Source organism: Lytechinus variegatus, chromosome 1 (genome assembly GCF_018143015.1).
Source record: "Lytechinus variegatus isolate NC3 chromosome 1, Lvar_3.0, whole genome shotgun sequence".
NCBI lineage: Eukaryota > Metazoa > Echinodermata > Echinoidea > Temnopleuroida > Toxopneustidae > Lytechinus > Lytechinus variegatus.
Window position 1 is genome coordinate 31,256,780 of NC_054740.1, and position 23,526 is coordinate 31,280,305.

Here is a 23,526-nt window from a genome sequence, read left to right on the forward strand (position 1 = left end):
TCTTTGGTCTTCTTTTTCCTCTTATATCATTCATATATTGATTATCATAAGCAGCTTCCAGTCATCAACTATTTCATATCTAATTATATAGCAGTATTAAATTTAAAGGACAAGTCCACCCCAACAAAAACATGATTTGAATAAAAAGAGAAAAATTCAACAAGCATAACACTGAAAATTTCATCAAAATCGGATGTAAAATAAGAAAGTTATGGCATTTGAAAGTTTCGCTTCATTTCACAAAAACAGTTGTATGAACGAGCCAGCAACATCCAAATGAGAGAGTCGATGTCATTCACTCACTATTTCTTTTGTTTTTTATTGTTTGAAATATGAAATATTTTGATTTTCTCGTCATTGTCATGTACAATGAAGTTTCATTCCTCCCTGAACACGTGGAAATCCATCATTTTAACATTTTGTGCTTCAGGCAAGGAGGTCCTAATCATCAAATTCGTAAAAATTGAAATATTGTATAATTCAAACAATTAAAAACAAAAAATATAGTGAGTGACATCATCGACTCTCTCATTTGGATGTAACTGGCTCGTTCATATAACTATTTTGTTAAAAACAAGCGAAACTTTGAAATGTCATAACTTTCTTATTTTACATCCGATTTTGATGAAATTTCAGCATTGTGCTTGTCTGATTTTTCTCTATTGATTCAAATCAACATATTTCTGAGGTGGACATGACCTTTAATGTTACATATTCATAAAATTCTCGTTTCATCCAAACTGTGAACAGTGGCTGTGATATTTATACATGAGAAGTGAGTTTGCAAGAAAAAACAGGAAAAGGTTCAGGCTTTACTTTTTCTTTAGACTAATCCTTGATACACATCTATATTAAAAAGAAATTCAAAAATATTCATTCAGTGATGAGGAACTTTTGAAAAAAGCTTACGTTTGTGATTGTGTAGGGTCCTCTCCAAGGACAACGGTGTCACCCTGAATGTCATTGAAGCACTTCTCACAGAAATGATACCTGTTGGAAACAAGGCCAACACTTCTGTAATTTGAAGTAATGTTAGGCCAAGTACACCGACACAAAGACACAATAGGGATAGTGGTAGAATGTGAAAGATGGAAGAGTAAGATGGGTGAGATGTTATGTGGTTAGATTAGACTACGAAAAATGAAAGAAAGTGATGATTAAAAGAACTCGGCATGGAATCAGTGGAATTTTATAATTAACCTACAATGAACACAATACTATTTTCTAATTTCAAAAGACTAAAAAGTGTGCAAAGATTGACAGGAATGATAGAACACAAATATTTGCAAAATAATCTTATGCATCTTAACTCTTTACTTAAATACACTATGTTCCAAAGTACTATGTGAATATAGGGAATTGAATATGAAGTGCACATGTGTATTTCACTCCAACTGGTATGTAAATGAACGATGGAATATTCTTAGCTTAAACTTTCAAATACAAAAAAAAAATTCTCTTGATGTAAATAATTCAAAGACCACATCTACAAGTACACTAATATATATGAATGTGACTGCTAATGTTTGTTGGATTAATTATGCTGCAGCTTTTTATTTTTGTACAAACATTTACATAAGTTATACTGGAGTCACTTCCTTTAGCTGTGCATTGTTACTAATACTTTGACAGAACGATTCAAAAAAAATATTTAAATGACAAGTATACTTCCCCATATTTTTACTTCAGATATAAGAAATCTTTAAAAAGTTTGATTTGGCTCTTTACAATGTTTACAAAGCTATGCATAAACCCGTTTCACAGTTTTATGGCTCTATCACAGTAAGTGTAAAACTTAGAAATATAATCACCTGTTCTGATATGTCCAGTAATGTGCATCTCTAGGTATAGTACACAGCTGCTTTCCATAACAGCACAACACTTGAGGATGGAATACATGCTAGGGGAAATAAAAATGAAGTATAAGATATAAGTATTGGGAAAATTCATGTAATGGAAGTGGTACCCTTCTTGTACATTCAATATGGCAATGAATGAAAGGCATTAGCAATGGCGAATGAATGAAAAACATTTGAAGTTTTTAGTTGTTACCTGGACATTTCCTCTTTTAATGTATCACTTACATCATCTAATTTGTTTAAAATATGAACTGAATAAGCGATATGCTATAAAATTATAATACGTAAAGATAAAGCCCTGACAATCCACATTATAAGTATCATAAGAATATGCAACTGTTACTGCCAAGTTTTTTCTTCATGAATTGTAACAAGCATATCACATTAGTTACAGACTTAAATGACACTTTTTCATCACAGCTATCAATAGTATCATTCCTTTTGAAACATATTTCATACATAGAACTCAAAATATTATCAACTAAAGCTAATTACCAATATCCTTGATGCATTGCTGTCTCACACAAAGGAAGTTGATTAAGAAACTGATATCCACTTATCTTTTTCTATCATAATTTATGCAGCCTCCTGTTTATAATTACATTAACTGTCAAATATTTATTGCTTGTGTATTCACTTGCCAGGCTTGATCCATCTTTCAGGTAAAAGTCCTGGACTAGTAATAATTACCTTTCTACCACAGCAATAGCCCAGCTCCTGCATGACTGGGTCAATCTCCTGCTCAAAGACTTCAGCCAGTTTGGTACAGTACTTGTAGACCCTCGATGTCTTGCGATTATAGAGCCATGCATTGTCGAACATCAGCCAAACATCATCTACAAACTGCCACGGGTCAATGTACTGGCCCGTGTCCAGCTTGTTCTTGATGGTCTGTAGGTCCATAGGTGTCTTCACGATGTCATAGTAATCCTGTAAGTGGGATTTTTTTTGCCGCATGCAATTACCCAACTTAAAGATATACACATACATTCATATACACATTTCGGGTAAAAAGAAAGAGCTACTTGGGTCAAAATATCAATGCCAGCTCAGTCCATAGACTTGAATTGGCTGTACATTGAAAATCGTTTTAAAAAATTTTTACAGTTATTTTTTTATTTCTCAAAGACTTCAGAACTTGGTAACAGAAAAATGATGCAAAGCAAATGTCACAGAACCGGATGCCAGGCACTTATCACTGCAAGATACTTATTCAGTTTCCACATTCTTTTTATCCGTTAGAAGAGGTCCTTAAGAGTTCAACAATGACGAGTCGGTATCTCATATAATCAGACAGGTGAGTGTTAAGTTCTCTGAACATAAGATCTTCCCCTATAAAAATGGTTAATTGTTTTAACAGAAAATACATATTCACTCATCTTGAATCAGTGACTCCTGCAGCAAGTGCGCTGCCTTTAATTTCTCTGAAGGCTTAGCATGAGTGTGATGGTAGTTACAGGCATTTCAATTCAGAATGAGGATTTATATTGAAGTTAGGGATAGGTGTGGTTTGAAGTTAGGTTGTTTTTTTGCAACGTACCAACCCTTCTTTCTTCTGTGGATCTATATACCTTTGAAACAGAAGACTAAACAAGGTAGTAAATACTTACAGGAATCTGCAGCTTGAGAGGATCAACTGGCTGTTGGAAGGGTAATGATTCTGGGTTTTGGCGATATAACTTTTCAAGTGTTGGCATGAGGGCCTGCCTCAATTCATCAGGTTTGAATGCTATAAGGAGAAACACAATGAACAGCAGTTTTAGGTACAATTCAATATTATTTTTTACTGATATTCTCATGACTTTCTTTTTCACATATAAAACTAGGAGCTTTTTCAAGTTAGCAATAGTAATATATTGAGATGAAAATAACTTTAATTCACAGAGAAATTCCAAGTCCACCTGTACTGGTTTTAGAGTAATAAATCTTTTGCTAACAATTGATTCTTACACTAAAATGGCAATGTTACTAATATTCAACATTTCACAATGCAAATAAATGACACATCACAACTTACTCTTCATTGCCTTTGGTTTTTTCGACTCATTCTTAACCAATTGCGTTGACATGGCACCGTCCTTGTGGCTAGACGTGGATGCCTTGGTGTCATTTGTACTGTTAACTGATGCTGTAGCACCACTGGAACTTGTGGTTGTACTGTTGCTTGTTGTGGGTTTTGAGGAAGGGGTTGCTGACGCTGCAGTGACCTCCGCCTTGCCATCATGGTCCATTGGCTCAGACTTGATGACGGGCTCTGTCTTGATGTTAATATTGCTAGGTTTGTCACCATAGCTGCATGGCTTCTGAGGGATTGCTGTTGCTACAGCCGTTGATGACTCTTGTTTGATGAGACCCATGGACGGTTTACTCTTTAATCCTGGTGTCTCCAGGGGTTCCTGTTTGATAATCTTCTCTGCCACTGATGCCGGGTTGTTGCTGGGAAGTTGCTTTCCTCCAATCTAAACACAATGAAACACACAATCACATTACTCTTGTCACATATCACCAGAATGAAGAAAGTACAATTTCAAATAAATGTGTACTCCTGAGACACGTAAGCATCAAAAGTTTGTTTTTTGCAATGAAAATTAATGAATCTTCAAAAAAAAAAACACTTCATTGAATATGCCCACATGTTATGTATCACTATGTGAACCAACTATGGCCATATACATTTTTAAAATTATCCTCCTACAGCAAATAATAAATTGCCATGACATTTATGTTTTCACTTTGTAGATGTCAATCACATGGAAATGAAATGAGAAACATAGGGAATAAAGTTGAATGAAAATAATGGTAACTATACCTGAGGCTTAACATCTTCACCGTGATCAGTATGGTTTGAGAGTGGACCAGATAAGCTTGCCTGAGGTGTAGGCTGACTAGAAGACACTGAACTGACTGATGGCAATGACGACTGGAGGGCAAAGAATATAAACAAAAAAAAGATATCAACATCTATCCACAGAGGTTGTCTCCAGTAATACACTTCATCTTAGGGTATAATGATTCAGAACTTTATAAATCTTTTTTTCATGCCTGAATTATCACTCCTAATGTTAAACCTGAAAATACTGGGGGGGGGGCGGCTGATTCAGCCCGAAATTACGCAACATTTCGTAAGTGCATGCAGACCCAAAATTACTCAAAAACGTGAATTGTGTACAAATCCAATGCAAATAGTTTTTTAGCCAAAATTCATAAATGTATCAATATTTTTCCTTTTACTGCTTAAAATCAATTTATTTTATCTTTTTTATGGTCAAAATAAAGTCCCCGACAATTTCCATTGAAAAAACAATAAAATAAAAAAACAAAAAGTCGAAAACAAAGAAATACATAACAAATTTAGAAAACAATAGAATACATAAGAAAATAAATGTGATGTTGACATTTTTTTCATCAATTTGATCAGATGCCTATCTAGAGTATGTGAAACAAAAATTAGCATTTTAGGGGCATTATTTTATTAGAGCAAGGTTATGATTTTACGCATAAATTAGCACAATTAATGAGCAATGAGATTTTTTTCGCAGAATTTGATATTATAGTTTTGCAGATAATGCCATGGGTAATGCGCGTGCCAATTTCCGTCGCGATCGCGCGATCGACGGCCGAGATCATAAGTGGGGCTGAATCAGCCCCCCCAGTCTTCTTAGGCGTCGAAATAGCCCAGTCTATTTAGGGTTAAATGTTTCATTCTAAAATTATATTGCAGACCAATTAATTAATTAATAAGATGGAAATGTGGACTCACAGCAATTGGTGATGTGTTGTTCTGAGTTGGTATTTGTTGCTGCTGGGTGGGTTGCTGTGCCTGAGATGTGATAGCACCAACACTCTGTGGCTGTGTCATAGCTGCACTGGCTGGAGCCTTGCTGACAGCATTCGCCATTGACTGTGGTGGCCCAGGGATTGGAGGGAAGTTACGGAACGGATTTGGGTTGGGTTGTGGGGGCTGCTGCTGCTGTTGAGGCTGGTTGGCAAGTTGCTGCGTTTGAGGTTGCTGTGGTTGCTGACCAGGGTGCAATGGTGCTTGCATTGTTGATTGTTGGCCAGATTGTTGCTGTGGGTTGACAGTAGTTTGCCCAGGTCCAACTGCATTTACCATATTTGGCAAATTCCCAGGAACATTAGTGTTCATTGCAAGATCTGCAATTAACAGAATCCATATTTTCTAAATGATTGATTCTTATTTTTGGTGTTTAAATAAACATTTTTAAAAATTACAAGAATTCTAACAATTTTAAACTAATCCTCATTTCTTTCTTATTTCAAATACTATAAATAATGAAAGAAATAACTAAAGACTAGATAAGCCATCGATTTCCAGGTTTCTAACTATTCAGTGCTTTTACCAAGATTTAAAGTGATTGGTTAACATTGGTTTGACTTTTAAAAAATCTGAGCTAGAAGGTCACACTTGTCACCTGTGTCTGTGATATGTTACAAAAATGAAACCCAGAAAAAATTGCATTCAAAAATAATTTAGTGCTTCAAAAATTGAAATATAAAGTGACCGGAAACACCATCTTAATTTCATCCCATACACTTATGTGTACTATTTAGGCGTCTCTAAGACGCCTATTTACAAAATCGGGGTTTTCCTTGCAGTTTTAGCTTTTCATTCTCAATAATGGTTGTTTTCAGGGTTTATTAGTTCTAATACATGCACTTGTACACATGTTTCGTCTCCGTTTGAGAATTTTTTAATGCTCACAAAGTTAAACAATACCTTTAAACTGAATTTACACATGTGCAGGTTTGTTGTAACAAACACATCATAGAAACAAAATTTTTGACTGGATTGCATTTTGAAGTGTTATCAAATAACCATACGATGACAAAACATTCATTAAATTGACTTGATAGGCATTTCTTTAAGCCAATTTTGAACTAGAATGAAAACTAAACTTAATATCAAATAAAAACACAAACAGTTGCCTGATTCAAATCCTTCTTTAGTCATTTGACAGGAGTAAACTTTATAAATAATGGAAATATGAGTAAATCTTCACCAATTCAATTCATCCAATGAATTCCAGAATCTTTTTAACACACTGCAAATGTTAGCAACATGAAATGGGTGGGAAAGGGTGTACATGTACACAACATTCATATGTACATGTACACAACATTCATATGTACATGTCCTTTCACAAACTACTCAGTACCATTTCTCTTCAATTACTAAATACGACACACACACATACACAACCACAAATACAGCCAGAGGAATGAATATTGATGTCGCCAACTGCACTCAGTCTGCCTTACTAACTAAAATGATCCTTACAATTGTGTGAAATATGTACTTGAAATAATAACCAGAAAATTCTGAAAGCCATGCCAGGATGTATTTAAATAAAGAATTTATTTGATTCCTCATGAACAAACAAAATCAGAAACTCTACTTACAGTGCAGAATTAACAAGGGAAAAGGTGGAGATCAACTGTGTGTGTTTATTAAGTGTTGTTTTGGCAACAAGAATGTGCATGTACACATACACTGCATGCTATTTTTGTAGTATTTGGTTATATGTCAAAAAAAGATACTTGGAACTGAATAGCGTGAACTGCAAAATTTGGAAAGTGAACAATTAACAGGTCACTTATACTACTAAAAACAAATGTGATGTGTTAGGCACAAATTTCTTTTTAATCGAAATGCTCCAGGTACACACAAAAAAAATTATAAAATGAAGTAATAAAACAAGAAACACAAATAAATGAAGATCATGCAAGAAAATAATAAAAAATCAATAGCAAAGACTAATTCCAAAGCACTGGAAATGGATTGAAATTATATTTGTTTCATTCAATGAGGTTGGATCACCAATGAAATTACCATATAGGACCAATACCACAGTGATTGCTGTCTCAATGAATACAGAACAAGCAGACTTTCCAATGAAACACTTCAGTGTTAGCATCACATGCAAAACAAATTAGTCAACATTTCAAGTTGATTGGGGTTAGAACATGTCAGAACAATTTACATGCAAAAGAGAAAAGTTTCCCGAGGGGACCAGTAATATTCTCACCACGTTTGGGGCCATTTGGAGTCACTCCACTCAAATCTTGCAGGACGGTAGAGATGTACTCACTCTGTGTAAGACCAGTGAGAGCACCACGACTGGCTCCTTGACCTGTCCCAAGCTGGCCTGGTAGCAGCTGTCCACCTGGACCCACTGAGCCAGGCAAACGATTGCCATGCTGCTCAGCTACCCTCTTCTGACGCTTTTCTTCCAATTCCTTCTGAATTTTATAGATCTTCTCAGCCAGAAGATGATAATATTCCTCCTGTTGCATGCATGTTGAAATGAAAGATAAAATTATTGAACAATATGCCCTATCATTCCACACTGATTACATAACTATAACTCTAAATATAGCTGGGGTGTCATTACTCACTACTGATCTTTAGTTTGAATACCTACTACAAAACTTTGACACAAGTATTAACATGTCATTATATGCACCACCCCCCCCCCCCACACACACACAGACACACACACTTATCCTCCATAAAAAAAATCCATCAGAAATGTAAAAATAAAAATTATACTTTCATATTTCACTTATGAAAAGAAAGATAACTTCTCAAATTGTGAGCTCTTTATATATATATCAAGGAAATAAATAGAACTAAACTTACCCTACTGCCTGCTTGTTCATACATGTCCTTCTCCACTTTGCGGGCATAAGCAACCAGGTTCCCCATGCGCTTATCCCTCATGGCTGCTTGATCAGGGGAGGGAAATATTGCTTGCACCCTGAAAAACAGGAAACGAGAACTACTATTCTAAGCATCATTTCTTGGGGAAAATATAATATTTTAGCCACGTATATAAGCAATACTTTCTATACAAACAGATTAAAAATCAAACTGCATATCCTCACTATCTATTTTGCAGCAGTTCTAATTTTGCAAGTATTCTACTACACACTGTTCACAGGCATTTTGTTTATCAATATTTTATTTTTTTATCGGTAGAAGTGAAAATAATGATACATTAATAAATTTATTGGATTCGTACATGAAATCACGTTTTTGAGCTATTTTGGGTCTGATATTAACAAAATGTTTGTGTGAATTAGAAACAAAATGACTGGCCGTCACATACTTCGCCTCAAAAGCTCGTCTTTTTAGAGTTAAATAAACTTGATAATTTATTCATGGAGCAAATGGTGACATATCTGTTCCTGCAACAATTGCTAAAGGCTTTATTTCATCTAAGATAGGGTTAGGGTTGTAATAGGGTTTTATGTTAGGTTTAGGATAGGGTAGGTTAGTGTTAAAATCCAGGGTTGGAGTTGACCATTCTATTAGTGCTTGGAATTTACAGCAGAGCAATTCTTGCTAGAGCAAATGTCATGGAACCGGAGCAAATATTTATCAAATTACACGCCAAAACAGTCATTGACTGAACCATTGATGTTTGTTTTTGTTGTCATTGTACACCAAAAACAAGAGTATACCTAACCTATAATGAAAGAATCAAGTAATTACTGCAAGAAATGAAGAGTAAATCTTTTAATCATTTAATTTTCTGACAAAACCTGCCCTTCAATCCCTGTATTTAAAAAGTTGCTTACAATTTATGGACTAGGTGGGCTCTGAGATCCTGTGTGACAAATGCATGCCATGGTTGGTTGGCTTGGGACTGGATTGCAGCTGGGAGCCCAGAAGCTGAAGACACATTAATCTCTTGATTCCGGATGCTTTTAATAATGTTGGAGGTGTTCAAACTTGCCGAATCCAGGGCTACTGCTATGCTGCTACTAGGTGCAACCATGGTGTTGGTAGGTCCTGCGTTGCTCAAGGAGTTCATGCCTTGGAAACTGCTAGCTGGCGGAGCATTGCTGCTCGTTGGCAATGCAGCAGCCTGCTGTGCTGGTTGCTGGGCCGGCTGCTGGGGTGTCCGCTGTGGTTGTGTCTGACCAGGCTGTGCATTTGGTTGAGGTTGTTGTGCTTGCCCTTGTTGCTGCTGCTGCTGCTGTACAACCTGCTGTGTAACCTGTGTTGGTGCCTGTTGTGCTGGAGGCTGTTGCTGTGCTGACAACTGCTGCTGTTGCTGCTGTTCTAATCCTGCAGTAGTAAGAGGTTGATTCAAGACAGGACGTGGAATATTTCCTGCTGCACCTGATGCCTGTGGGATATTCTGCTGGTTCAACAGGTTTCCAGCAGATTCTCCTAAAAATTCAAAGGGAAAAAATATGAAAATATTGGTTTGTTTCAAATACCAACACAGAGCATATAAAATACATTCCGAAATCATATCAGCAGGTTAAAACTGATCATTTGCCTTCTTAAAAACTATGACAGTACATGTCCTCTTTTCAACAACACTTAAAAACCTTAAATTAAACCATTACAAGTCATTTCACAATTAATTTGCATTTGCATTGATTACCTGATATTCCTTGCATTCTTGGAGCTTTAATGGGGATGCCTAGACTTTCAAATGCACGTGCCATAGAGTTGTGATCAACAGAGACTGGTGCAAGATTCTGCAGAAACTGACTTGCTGTAGCTGTTGGAAGCGAACAAAAAAAAAACAATGCAATAAGTTTGGACAACTCCTATTACACTTTTTACAGTTGATGTTTCAAACTAACATATTTATACCAGTGACATCATATACACTCAGAGCACTCTTAGTTCAATAGGACTGTCCAAGATTTTTTCATGGTTTTCAAGGCCAAACCTGTCCCAGATTCCATGGAAGAATCATTGAGCCCTCTATCACCATGGTAACTTCTACTTCTATGTTGCGTTTTGGAAAATGGCCTATCAACCTTACAATTACAACATCAAGATTGTTATGTATTTGTGTGATCATGATGCAAAAGACTGAGAAAATACTTAATAGCTACAAACCTTTTTAACTTTATTTGATAAATTAACTGAATCAACACAAATTCACATAAGAACAAATAAAAACAACCTTTTAGCTAGATTAGATTATCACCTGCAGACAGTAAAAATGTATGCCACAGCTAAAGCCTGAATAGAATCAAATTTTCTAAACTTTCATATAATCATCTCTGTAACCTTGAGTTTTGTGACCCAAGGGTAGGCATAAGAAAAGTAAAACATAGAATTCTTTCAATGAAAACTCCAAATACTTTTTTTTTAAAGATAAATCAACCTTAAAAATTAAAAACAAACCTCTATAAAGTCCACTAGCATGTGTGATATGCCGATTAAGTGTACATCACATCTGTTTGCAAATCTGAATTGTCTTTAATTGACAATGGGAACAAATACCAATACCACACATTTTTCATCTAGATGATTTCATTCCTGCCATAGCAATGTACTTACAATTTTGCTGTTTACGATCTGAAGCATTCTTCAGTGGGAGACAAACAGGACAGTCGTTCCTTGTGCAATTTTTCCAATGAGAAATAATCTGCCTAGAAGAAGCACAGTGGGCAACTGCAAGAGATGAAATAAATCAAACTTAGTTACTAGAGTTAAAGATAAATGAATGTAGTTTAGAAAACACTGATTTTTATAAGTCTATAAAACTAACATCAGCCTTGGCCATACAATGTTGTGTTGGGAAGGAGAAAATAAATTAAACAGAATGGTGAAAGTTTAAAAAAAAATCGGACAAGCAATAAGAAAGTTATAGCTGCTTTAAAATTGAGATCACTAATACTATGTAGATTTCAAATTGGCAATTGGGTACCGGTAAGTAACTTATGACAAGGGGCAAGGAGAACTTTCCCATAGGCCATGTACTTTATTATCAGGGACTTGTGGTTTTATTGTAAGTACCCATTTCCCTGGGGCAGTAATCAAAATATAACCCAGGTAGTATATTGTTTTATGTCCTCATGAAAGAAATAATATTTTAAATAAAACTTTTGGGGAAAAATGACATTTTAGCCATAATATGTATTGGAGTACATGGAAGAGTAGTCCCTGCCTTACATCACTATGACATCCCATATGCGGCCAATTTGAAATCTCCATGGGTATAGTGATTACCAATATTTACAACTTTTACAAATTCATAACTTTCTTGTTGATTATCCAATTTTGTTCAAACTTTCATCAACTTGTCTGATTTTTTTTCCTTATAAAAACAAGTTTTTATTTGAGTAGGATTCCCCTTTAATTGTCACTATATCATCATGGATCTACATGCAGATCTGGGCCCCAATGCATAAAACTTACTATTATGCTAACTTTGCCATCCAATAATGGTAACGCTGATCACCAAACAATCAAAATCAAGGATTCCAGATAATGGTAACTTTTTTTAACAGGGCCTTGGTACCTTTACATAAATTGAACTTGAAATCATGGAATATAATGTGAAATATGATGACACTGAATATCACCAGCACAGAAAAGCACTTGTGGTGCAGTATATCATTATTGCTTGGGAAAGACCCAACATCTGAGCAAATTACATATTTCATCCAGAATCATGAGATACCCATTTTATTAATACAGAGACTTGTGTAGTCATTTCATTCAATTCTGTACAACCTCACTTCAAAATTGTGACGTTTATCTTTAACTAAAATGAACAGTTACGCAAATTTAATAACATTTGTATGTAAATTTAATAACATCTGTAAAGCTTATTCAATAATGCCACATTTTCACACAAATTAACCGTCAAAAACATTTTCAGCTATAGATAATACACAGATCTTTTTCAATTACATGCATATCAATTCTGCCCAAAAGCGAAAGGCCCCAAGGACTTCAACTGGTAGCCAATCTAACAAGTATCAAGCACAACTTAACTTTGATTTACTTGTTAAAAACACTGCAATGAACACAATTAGTAAAGGATCCCTGTATACCTTGGCAAGACTTTCCGGCTTGGCAGTTAGTAATATGATTGAGGACATTCTTCATGGTTCGGCAGTGTGGTAGAGCACAGGGCTTCACTTCTCCGTTTGCCGCAGTTTCCCGTCTCTGACACTTATGTGCGTGCAAGAGTAGTACCAGTTGCCTTTGAATGAGTTTGCGTTTGCCTGGGTCTGCTGCTGAAGCCTGGGAGCCACCAGCAGCTGTACCTACACCAACTCCTGCAAGTGACTGTTGAGCACTTAATGACTGTGGTGGCTGTTGCTGCTGGAAATTTACAAATACACGTATAAAGTAAACAACACACATAAGGAACAAAATCACCAAAGATCATTCTTCTTACTAATTAAAACGGAGATGATTATCTTCTTTGTACATGTATGTTGCCCTATAGTAAACAAGACATACATGAAACATAAGCCCATATGAGTGAATTAATTACACATCTACCACCACCATGAGATCATTAAATGCAATTTAAAAAAAAAGAAAGCAAGAGAGAAGTATTAAGGGAATAGTACATGAGAAAAAAATGAATTTCAAATATTGTAAATGCTACTCAAAAGTATAAAATGTATAACATGCAGGATAGTGCATATGACACAGTATAGGCTATGAGACGGTTAGGAAGGCTACAATTGCAACAAAGCAGCTTACCACATTCACTCCAGCTTGAGCATTCATGTTAACATTGCTTACAGCACCAACACCATGATTCCCTGCAATATTGTCACTTCTGTTTGCATCTTGAATACTAGCCCCAGCATTGTTTGCTGCAATGTTCACATTTCCTGATGATATGGTCCGCTGCAATGTTCCTGGCACATTCATACTTCCCCTAAAGTTGCCACCAGCAATCATATTTGGGTGCATCATGTTCGTGTTCCCACCCATATTTCCAGGCAAGTTAGTGATCACATTCCTGACCATGTTGGGAGCAGCTCCAGCGATATTAGGGTTCATATTTACGGCAGGTGAGCCCATGTTGTTGGGATTGATGTTCATATTGCCAGGCATATTGAGTCCATCCACCATATTCCCTAATGCATAAGTGCTGGTCGTGGTGGGCACGAAGGAGGACAATGCATTCATGTTGGGTGTGGGTGTAGGCATAGTGTTCATGGAAGAGGAGAATCCATGGAAAGGGTTGTTGGTGTTTGGCTGGGTCATGTGCTGTACATTTGCCATACCACCCACCTGCAGGCAAGCAAGCAAGCATTAAATAAAGAGTTACAACTTCCACCATGAATAAGATGTAAACAGGTTTACAGAAGATTAAGACAATGGCAAAAAACTACTAAGATTAATAAGAGAATAACAAAACCATATTCAGAAAATATGCATTTAGAGAATCTTGGAAACCACTTGACCATGCAATATTCTGCTAAAAAATTGAGATGCTAAGATGAAATAGAATAAAAGCTTGATTCAAAAGACCAATTCATGTGAATCCGATTCCTTTGGAAATCAAATGGGATCATAAGAGTAACCTTATCCAGCAAGAATCAATACATTCATAAATTTTTTTAATTAAACTACATATCGAATTGGATGATTTAGCAAATCAGTTGGTACAAAGTGAAAAGGATCAAATTGCTTTGGCATTACCTCTCAGATTCCAGTGATTCTAGAAATGCTTTGAAAAAATTACAAAAAATGTTTGGATCACCCCCTGTGGTAACTTCCCACTGAAAAAACCATGCCAATCATTTCGGTTCTTTGCAACTCTGTGCGCTTTACAAAAAGTCTTGATTCAATTACTTTTTTTATTTTCATTTTAATATAAACTGCTTTCCTTCAATAAAGGTTGAAATAATGCAGAACTTGTTCTTTATGAGCAAATTCTGATGGGTAGGGGGAGGGTACATGTACATGACAAGCATCGATTCATGTGATCAAATAATCCTGATAAAAAACCAAGATAATTTGAGGTTCAATTATTATATCCATATGGCCAATAAAAAACATTCAAACACAACATCATGCGCCTACATTCAGCTACTTATAGACCCAAATATAAAATGATTGCCAGGGATGGGGGTTACAGAGATGATACAAGCCACACTTTGTACGTGTAAAAAAAAACCCTTCACCAAAGATTAGTGTAATTCACATTGAAAATGCAATACCTCATACAATTTATGCACAATACATGCAATTTGTAATTTGCTATCAATCTAATTGCATTTATGACACCAGTTTCTGATCAAGCGGTATCAGAGTAAATAAAGAATTGAACAAAAAATAAATTCCATGAAAGTTAACTTTTACTTAATTGAATACTACATACATCTGTCATTAAATATACTTTATATTGAAGGTAGTAAGGTATTAAGTAAAATTTTATACCAACCTTTGCTGCCCTTGCTTTTGCCATCGCTGGATCCATTCCACTTATCATATTTGGTTGTCCAACATTGACCACAGAACTATTGCCCATTGCATTGTTGTTGGCCATTTGCTGCAACGCTATTGAATTGGCTACAGGATTGTTATTCCGAACCATGGAATTGTTCATACCCATGGCCATTCCATCTCCACCTTGAAATGGTCCATTCATCATGTTTGGCCGATTGCCCATCATCCCATGACCAGGTCCCATGTTTGAGGCAACATTTGCATTGCCCATACTGTTAATGGGCATAGCCCCAGTACTGGGATTGAACTGACCAATAGTGTTAGCTGCACTAGCGTTATTTGTCCGTGTGTTGGCAATTCCAGAAGTTGCACCAACAGTCTGATTCACGGCTGGGGAAGGAGCTAGACCTTGCCCTGCTGCTTGCTTTGCAATGCTATTTGGCACAGGACTATTAGTAAAGGAACGGGAGATGTTGACTAGGTTGGAGTTGGAAACTCCACCCTGCATTTGACTCTGCTGCATTCCTGATGACACTGCAACAGCTTTTCCCATAACACTCCCAGGCTGACTGACCTGGGCACTTACTCCTGTGCGGGGTGGAGACTGCAGCAACTTGGTAAGCTGTGTGTTCTTTTTCATTGGGTCATTATGTGTGTCAGTGGTGACTGGCATCGATGACACAACAGTTACTGACGTACTGCCACTACTAGCTCCTCCAACACTTGTCAGACTGGCACTGGCTGAGGAGAAGGATACTGGAGTCTCATTGGTATTGTGACTTCTCACATGAAGATCATCAGCCAGAGGTGGAACATCAATGTCAAGAAGCTTGGTTAATTCTGTAATAAAGGGAAAGAAAGAAATGTACTTTGTAGTTCAGCAACATCCAAACGGAATAGCATGGCACATGTACTGTAAGTCTGATTTCAAACATTTCATATACTACGAAATGTGTTCATTATTAATTTATTAAGTAAAGAATCACCATAAGATCAAACATATTCGTGAAAACTGCAGCAAAATTTATTTTGTAAAACTATGTACATGTAGTTCCAACATGCCTTACTCTCGACATGACAAACCTAGCAAAAATTGGATACCACGTAAAGACTCAAGAAGTCGAAGTAACCCATTCTCTTGACTGCAAACATGATGCATACATGTACATGTATGTAATATGATGTATGTATGGTCCATTACTCCACTTTCATGCTCTGTGAAGCATTAACAAACATACTTCCAACAGCTCCAAGTACATTGAAGATGAATTCTGGAACCGGTTTCATAAAAAGAAATGGAAACTTTGCATTTACATGTATGACTTAAGCAACTAATGTGGTAACAGGGCTCTGAAGCAATTCACATTCTAAGTTTCCCTGGTAGTTACCATAGTTAGAATAATTTAAGCAGCGATAATTTTACCACTGATGTTAATCTTAATGAACACATCACTCAATAGCCAACAAATGTTTTCAATGAAAAAAATACAATAACAAGCTAACATCAATAGTATACTTTACAAGCAACAGACTGAAGTTGAAGGTCTGAGACTGTTTCCATGTATTAAATTTTCTTGGACCTGTAATAAAATGATTTTGCATATTTTTTTCTTTTGGGGGGAGGGGGTGGGAGGCTAGTCAGTCTGGTCCCTGATTAAAATATTCTTCATGTAAATACTATACAAATATAAGGTGGCATCACAAAAATATTTCACTTTGAAATAGCAGAAATCACTTTCCCATTCAAATGAATCCTTGAGTCAATTGCACTTTTCTATCCAACCCTGTCACACCTTAATGCACTGGATTGGAAGGATTCTTCTGAGTTCTATGCTGTCAAGTTTGGCACACTTGCTTCTTTATACCTTTATACCACATCTACTGAAAAATACAGTTCTTCCTATAGTCAAGTTTCCAGGTCCACCTTGTTGTCTTCCTAACTTGGATAAATTAAGAAACTAAGTCTGTGCAGTTTATGCAATGTGCTGTGCCAATGCATTGAAATGAAAGAGGCACTATTCCCATGCATGAACATAATGCCACACAGACCAGAACTTGTCTAGCTTTGTCTTAAAGCCAATGATTGTTGATGCTATGACTACCTCAGCGGGCAAAGAGTTCCAGTCATTTACCACTCTGACACCAATGACCTGCTTGATTTTGTTGAGTGGAAATGAAATCAAATTTCGTGTAAAGGCCACCACACACCTTACGACCCAACTGGTCTGCGACTGGCTTGCGGCTGAGTGAGTAGAGACGAATCGCACAGTAGTCATAAGCCTCGACACCGCACACGTTGCGATCCAACTAGAATGCTCTCTACAACTCACGCATGCATTTTGCTTTTTGTCATAGCAACTGAGAAAAAGCACTTACTACTGCGTATGCGCATTGTTTATCATATTTGCATCGTGCAACTCTGCTTTCTGATTGGCTGGAAGTTGGATTGAGCCAGTTATAAAGGATTCGACATGTCAAATCCTTACGATTTTCCATGCAACTTGTCTCTGACCGGTCTGGGACTATCAAGCTGACAAGAGCTGTGACGTCACATCTCCCCTTACTCAGTCGCAAGCCAGTCGCAGACCAGTCGGGTCGTAAGGTGTGTAGTGGCTTTAACTTGTCTCAATATTTTTCAAACACCTTGTACAGTGTACATGAAAATTGACATGAAAATTCACTTTATCCAAGACTTAAAAACAATACTTGTAGTAATAGTGCAGTGAAAGAGTTGTAAGCTCAGGGGACCATTCAATAAAGATGTTCATACTGAAATTATGTATGACTTGAAACTTGACTAGGAAGGTTTTCCATAACTAAAAATTCAATAAATTTGTGACACAAGCAAATACATGTAAGCTCAAAGTACAAGCTATGAACATGAAGTCAATTGCAGCCGGGGTCCAGGGCCCACTTAAAACCCATGGAAGCTCTGAGCTACTGGATTCTCCCTGGTGCAATTAAACCTTTTTTCTTAACAATTCCTGCTTGATTCAAGACTCAAGAAAATCAATATACAAATTCTTGTCTTTTTGACAGTTTTTCAGATGCTCAAGAAGACTGCTAAATAAAGAAATAGGCAGACCTGTATAGTTAACTAGCACTAGACCATCAGTAAAATAAAGTACAGTTCTCAACACCAAGTGTCTACCGAGGAGACTACTAGGGCGTGAAACAGGCCCAAAACGAACAACAACAACAAAAATAAAGTCAGAAACTCATTGAACAAAATGACATTTGGCTGCAGACAAAAAAACTGTATTTGAATTTTATGTACTAGTATTTTGAAATAGGGAAAGTTTGAGGAATGGCCTACGCTCAACCAAAGTGCCAACAGGAGTAACATCTTCGAGAAGAAGATTTTTTGATCTTCTCGAAAAGTCAACAACAAGGGGTTCATGACTGCATTACTACATGCACATACTATTACAGTAATTATTTCAAATCTGAATTTACCAATTACTTTGTATTAAGACTCTAGCAGAAATCATTGTTTAAAAAAAAATCCCTTCCTCTTGTTCACCTACATGTATGAGACAGGCTGCAAAGCTCATTTCAAGATTATTAAAGAGGAAAGAACTTGATTTTCTTTATTTCTTTATCTCCAGATATTCAGAGAAAGGTCTGCTAGTGTCTGCTATTAAAAACCTACATTGTAGAGCTTGTCAACCTTGTACATATTAAGTTACAAATACATCATCAGATCATCCTGAGTTCAATATCTGTTTTGTTTATTATGCTCTACACACCTAATTTTCAAGTATAAAAAGGCAATGCACAATTGTCCAATGAAACATTGCACTGCAGCCTTCATTGCAGTATCTATATAACACTGGAAATTTCACAAGTGAAATCTCTAAATGTCACACACTGCCAAAGAAATAATTACTTCTAATAGACTGCTAGCAACAGCTACATGTACAGTACATGTATTTGGTCCCACACATACAGGTATTTGCATGGAGATTTTACATGAACTTATCTATATCACAGAAATGCAAAGTAAGGACAGGTGGCTAAATTTTCTGAACAAGATACCAACAGCAAAAGCAAATCTGTAAAGGGTGAGGCAATGCTTGCGAGACATTTCCAGCTATAAAAATGATACTACTTAACGTGATTTAATTACTCTAGGGGACAATGGGATCTAAGTAAGGTTGGAAAAAGCTGCCATTTACATGTACATGTAGTCAGACTTTCAAGCATGATTGTACAAAGTCCAGATATTCATTCAAAATTTTTACCTTAGATATGATATCTACCCTGAACACTGCAATACACAATAACTAATTTCATTTTAAAAAGTTCATAATTAAAAAGATAAACAAAAATCAAACCACTAGGACTCCAGGGCCCATATTCTGAAATCGGGTTTAACATAAACTCAGGTTTATTTAAAGTTGTGGTTTAAGTATGGGAAGCCTAAAGTATCAAAATTTTTAAAGGAAACCAAAACCCAAGAAGAGAAGCAATCTTATTGGAAAGAGTAAAATGAGAGGAACAATTTAAAAAAAGTTTCATCAAAATCGGTTATAAAATAAGCAAGTTATGGCTGATTAAAAAGTCTTGTTGTACTTATTATGTGGATCCCCAAATTGGCAAACATGTTTAAAAATGGCTGATTTTGTGGACAACTCTCCATTTGTTTTGTACACATATTTTCCCCTTTATTTTACATATGTCACATTTTCTCCTCCTGACCTTGACATATATGGTGTGAATTATATTTTCCAATGACATATGTTGTGCTCAGAAGGAGGCAAGATGCGATTTGAAAGATGAGGAAAATCTGAAAATTTGTGTACAAAACAAATGGAGAGTTGTCCACAAAATCAGCCATTTTGAAGCACGTTTGCCAATTTGAGGATGCCCATAGAAAGTAAAACAAGAGTTTTCAAACTCCCATAACTTGCTTATTTCATAACCGATTTTGATGAAACTTTTTTTAAATTGTTCATCTCATTTTACTCTTTCCAATAAGATTACTTCTCTTCTTGGGTTTGGTTTCCTTTAAGTTGTATGTTTCTTATGTAGACTTACTGTGCTCTTTCCTGATTCATCGATGGTGAAGACAATCATCTATTTATACTTCCTTCACAATTATGGATGATTTGAGAGCCGAATGAGCTGAAAGTATGATATCTCTACTGTTAGTGATTATGTAACAATTGGCTGTCCATACTTACATTGTAAACCAGAACTTTAAACCTGAGTTTAAGTTTAACCCGACTTCAGAATACGGGCCTAGGAGTGGATTCGATCTTTCGCGAAAAATCTACAATGACAGTCATGACAGTGCATGGTAAAAGGCAGAACATTAATACCTCGCAATAAATAGGCACACTTCCAAATGTCTGACTTGCGGCTTCGATTCAATGGATAAGAATCAACTGTAGATGAGCACATTTACACACTTGCAAAAAATTTAAGAGAAAAAGCTCATGAAGCAAAGCTAAAATGTCTGAAATTTCAAGGAAAAGTGGCTCAGTTCCAATAAAATTTTACATTAATTGTCAATAGGAACATCTTTGAAAGATAACCCAAAAAAATCTGACCTAATAAATCATAATTCACATACAATTTTGATTGTTGACTTCTAGATCATTCATGTAGCTTTCAAAATTTATTGACGCTGACGAACATGACAGAGATTTCCATCTTTTTCTTCGTCTTACTCCGCTGATCTACAATGTACATCTGGTTGCTGCATTAATGAATAACAGTTATATATAAGAGCACCAAGTCTGAGTTTAATAGAAATCGGCAGCACAGTAACCATGATTAAAAAGAAAGAACGCCATCATGGCTGCCACCTGCCAGACTATTCACTCTCAGAATCAGGCATAGGTTTTAGTTTACGTTCGACAACTTGCGTTAGAACAGGTTCTAGGCCTAAATGATAGCGTACTACATGTACCTAGATCCTACGTGTTAGAATATATTATAACAAGCTTTTTCCTCCAATCAGTGACAGAGACATCTATATCAGCTGTCTCAGTGTCTGCATTGCATTGGACACAAGTCATATCACACCACTCACTACATGCTGCACTGGTGGCGATGCAATAAAATCTCTTCTTCAATCAAGGTTTTTGAAAGCCCGAGAAGAGAACAACTTGCATAAAACCTGACAAATTAAATTGACAAGATAAACTATGATACAAGAATTTATCAAAATGAACTGAGTTTTTTCCAACTGCTTTACGGTAAATGAAAACAAAGACATTGCTTATCATGCTAGCTAGGGTCAGGATGTTGTAATTTTGATTTTACCTGATTCACCACGTTCGTTGGAAGCGTTCGCTGGCGACGCTAATTTTAGCCTTTTCGATGGCGGCCCATCGACGATTTGGTCCGCCATTCTGAAATTGTAATGTAGAAATTCGATATTTGAATCCTTATAATAGATACTCAGTAATAGAAAATCTTCAAAAATATGTTCCTATCGGACCATCTACTCGCCAACAACAATCTCATCTTGGATGTAGAGTTCAACCAGGGCATCGCGATGTCTCTGATGATGAATCTTTACAGCGCACATCTTTACACAGTATGATGCGGGCGTACAAAGCTTGATCTCCGAGAAAAAATCGTCAAATTGAGAGACCAACAGTCACATTATGCTACAATTTAAGACGATCTAACCAACGTCTATGGAAAATCAAAATACTAGCTAAACTCCTCAGATCGCCTAGTGGAAAAAGGTTTCCGATATGAGGCGTAAAAATCCGGGGGAAAATGCTGTTTTCGCCCGGTAGGGCATTCACAAAATGGCGGCTGTTGATGAAAACCTTTTACGCTTGTCAGAAAACCGAACAAGGGAAGCTTCCGGAAAAATCCGAATCCGAAAGATAATTTAGTCACGTTCTTCTCGTTAGCATATCAAAAGAGTGCGTCGAATATTGCTTGCGATTGGTCAATCTTATACTGACGTAGTTATGATTGACAAGTGCAAATGAATCGGCAAGTAACGGGATATTTCGGATGATTTCGTAATTCAGGTGACGAATTCAGTGGACAGAGTGTAAGATTCTTTAAATACCCAGTGGTCTTAGCGCGCTTGCAGCGATCATATCAGTGTGTCTACCGTGTGTGTACCGTAAATGTAAGATCTATCATAGCTGATGCTAATCGGTGGAGGAAAAAAAACCCAGGCCAGTTTTGTCGTAGGTGCAATTATATCTTTACAACTACTCTAGTAACACAATTTCACATTTTTCTACAATGTTTATAGTAATTTCAAAAACAGTTGAAGTACTTTTATGCTGCATTTTTTTATTTGACATTCACTTGCAGTTTTCCTTCCTCCATAATTACCGGTATATAAGTGTAAACCAAACCAAATTGATTGGTAGTTAGAATCTTGAATGAAAAGTCGCAGGGCCCATTCATCAGGAAGCATAGTGCAATTAATTATTTATCATCCACATCTCTCAAATACTAGTTATAAAACTATGTGAGACTCAAATTTACACACATAAACTTTTCATAAGTTGTTTTTATACGTAAATATTGAAGAAGGGGCTATGGCGAAGCATAGGCCTACATAAATATAAACATGTATTTGTCACGTTCAGTCAGAATAAAGAGGCATATATGATGGCATTGAACAACTTAAGATACTTTATCGACAACTCCCCAAACTTAAATAAATGAATAGGTAAAATTAAAAAAAATAATAATAATGATAATCACAGGCGACAATGGGCAACAGTGCATTAATGGGAACAAACGCGAAAGACTGAGGATTTCGTAGTTTAGAATGAAAATAATCCTTTTCGAAAGTCGGTTTTGGCATAAAATTATGGCAGGCACATAGCCCGTAGGAAGTCAGTTTCATAGGGGCTTATAACTCATGTCATAAAGTCATTTCTCAATTCTTAAGTCTGGTTGTACTATGACCAGACGTGTCATTGATCAAGTTAGACCAGGATTGATTTGATAGCACTTGATTGGTTAAGAAAGAAACTTTCGCGAAGCGTGCGCCAAGTAAGACGCTATAACATAAGGAGGTGGGGGACTCCCCGAAATCCGATTCAAACGTTTACCACACGTGCACATGCGCGCCATCGTTGCTGCCTGACCAGGCACGTCAATAGCGTGGAATTCTCTTTTGTGAACCGGGTTCATGGGTTTATTGTGTGTAAGCGAGAATGAAGGAGGTGAACGAAGGGGTCATTATATTACATCTCAATTATTTATGAAGTTAATGGCAATAAAATTCCACGAGGAAAGTCCTCGCCAAAAAAAGTCTTGAAAATCGAAATAATATGGGACCAAAATATTTTGACAGATATTACAGAAATACGGTCATCCAACAGACAAAATGAATTTTAGAAAGGCAGACAAAATAACCCGTATCGTTTTCAGAGTAATGAATTTGTTAATGTCATACTATAAAACGGTATATGATAGAAACATAAATATCACACGCTGGTAGGAGTTCACTGACAAGGCAGAACTCGC

General features: G+C 36.4%; 1 protein-coding gene across 9 annotated transcripts in view; it reads right to left on the reverse strand.

Moving 5' to 3' along the window:
• The window catches only part of LOC121411250 (histone lysine acetyltransferase CREBBP-like), a 32,335-nt gene extending 10,478 nt beyond the window's left edge, over positions 1-21,857 (reverse strand). The window contains exons 1-16 of one of the 9 annotated variants that reach the window (XM_041603875.1): positions 21,334-21,857; positions 15,056-15,900; positions 13,360-13,899; positions 12,696-12,966; positions 11,194-11,307; positions 10,280-10,399; positions 9,462-10,059; positions 8,521-8,659; positions 7,907-8,165; positions 5,620-6,014; positions 4,669-4,779; positions 3,877-4,318; positions 3,470-3,588; positions 2,550-2,828; positions 1,812-1,900; positions 910-1,014 (exon numbers count right to left, since the gene is read on the reverse strand). In XM_041603875.1, coding sequence (XP_041459809.1) covers positions 910-1,014; positions 1,812-1,900; positions 2,550-2,828; positions 3,470-3,588; positions 3,877-4,318; positions 4,669-4,779; positions 5,620-6,014; positions 7,907-8,165; positions 8,521-8,659; positions 9,462-10,059; positions 10,280-10,399; positions 11,194-11,307; positions 12,696-12,966; positions 13,360-13,899; positions 15,056-15,900; positions 21,334-21,421 — 4,514 coding nt within the window. In that variant the 5' untranslated portion in view covers positions 21,422-21,857. Of the gene's footprint in view, positions 1-909; positions 1,015-1,811; positions 1,901-2,549; positions 2,829-3,469; positions 3,589-3,876; positions 4,319-4,668; positions 4,780-5,619; positions 6,015-7,906; positions 8,166-8,520; positions 8,660-9,461; positions 10,060-10,279; positions 10,400-11,193; positions 11,308-12,695; positions 12,970-13,359; positions 13,900-15,055; positions 15,901-21,333 lie in introns of all 9 variants that reach the window. The other 8 variants (XM_041603936.1, XM_041603928.1, XM_041603884.1 and 5 more) reach the window with 8 other exon arrangements.
• Positions 21,858-23,526: the final 1,669 nt, after the last annotated feature.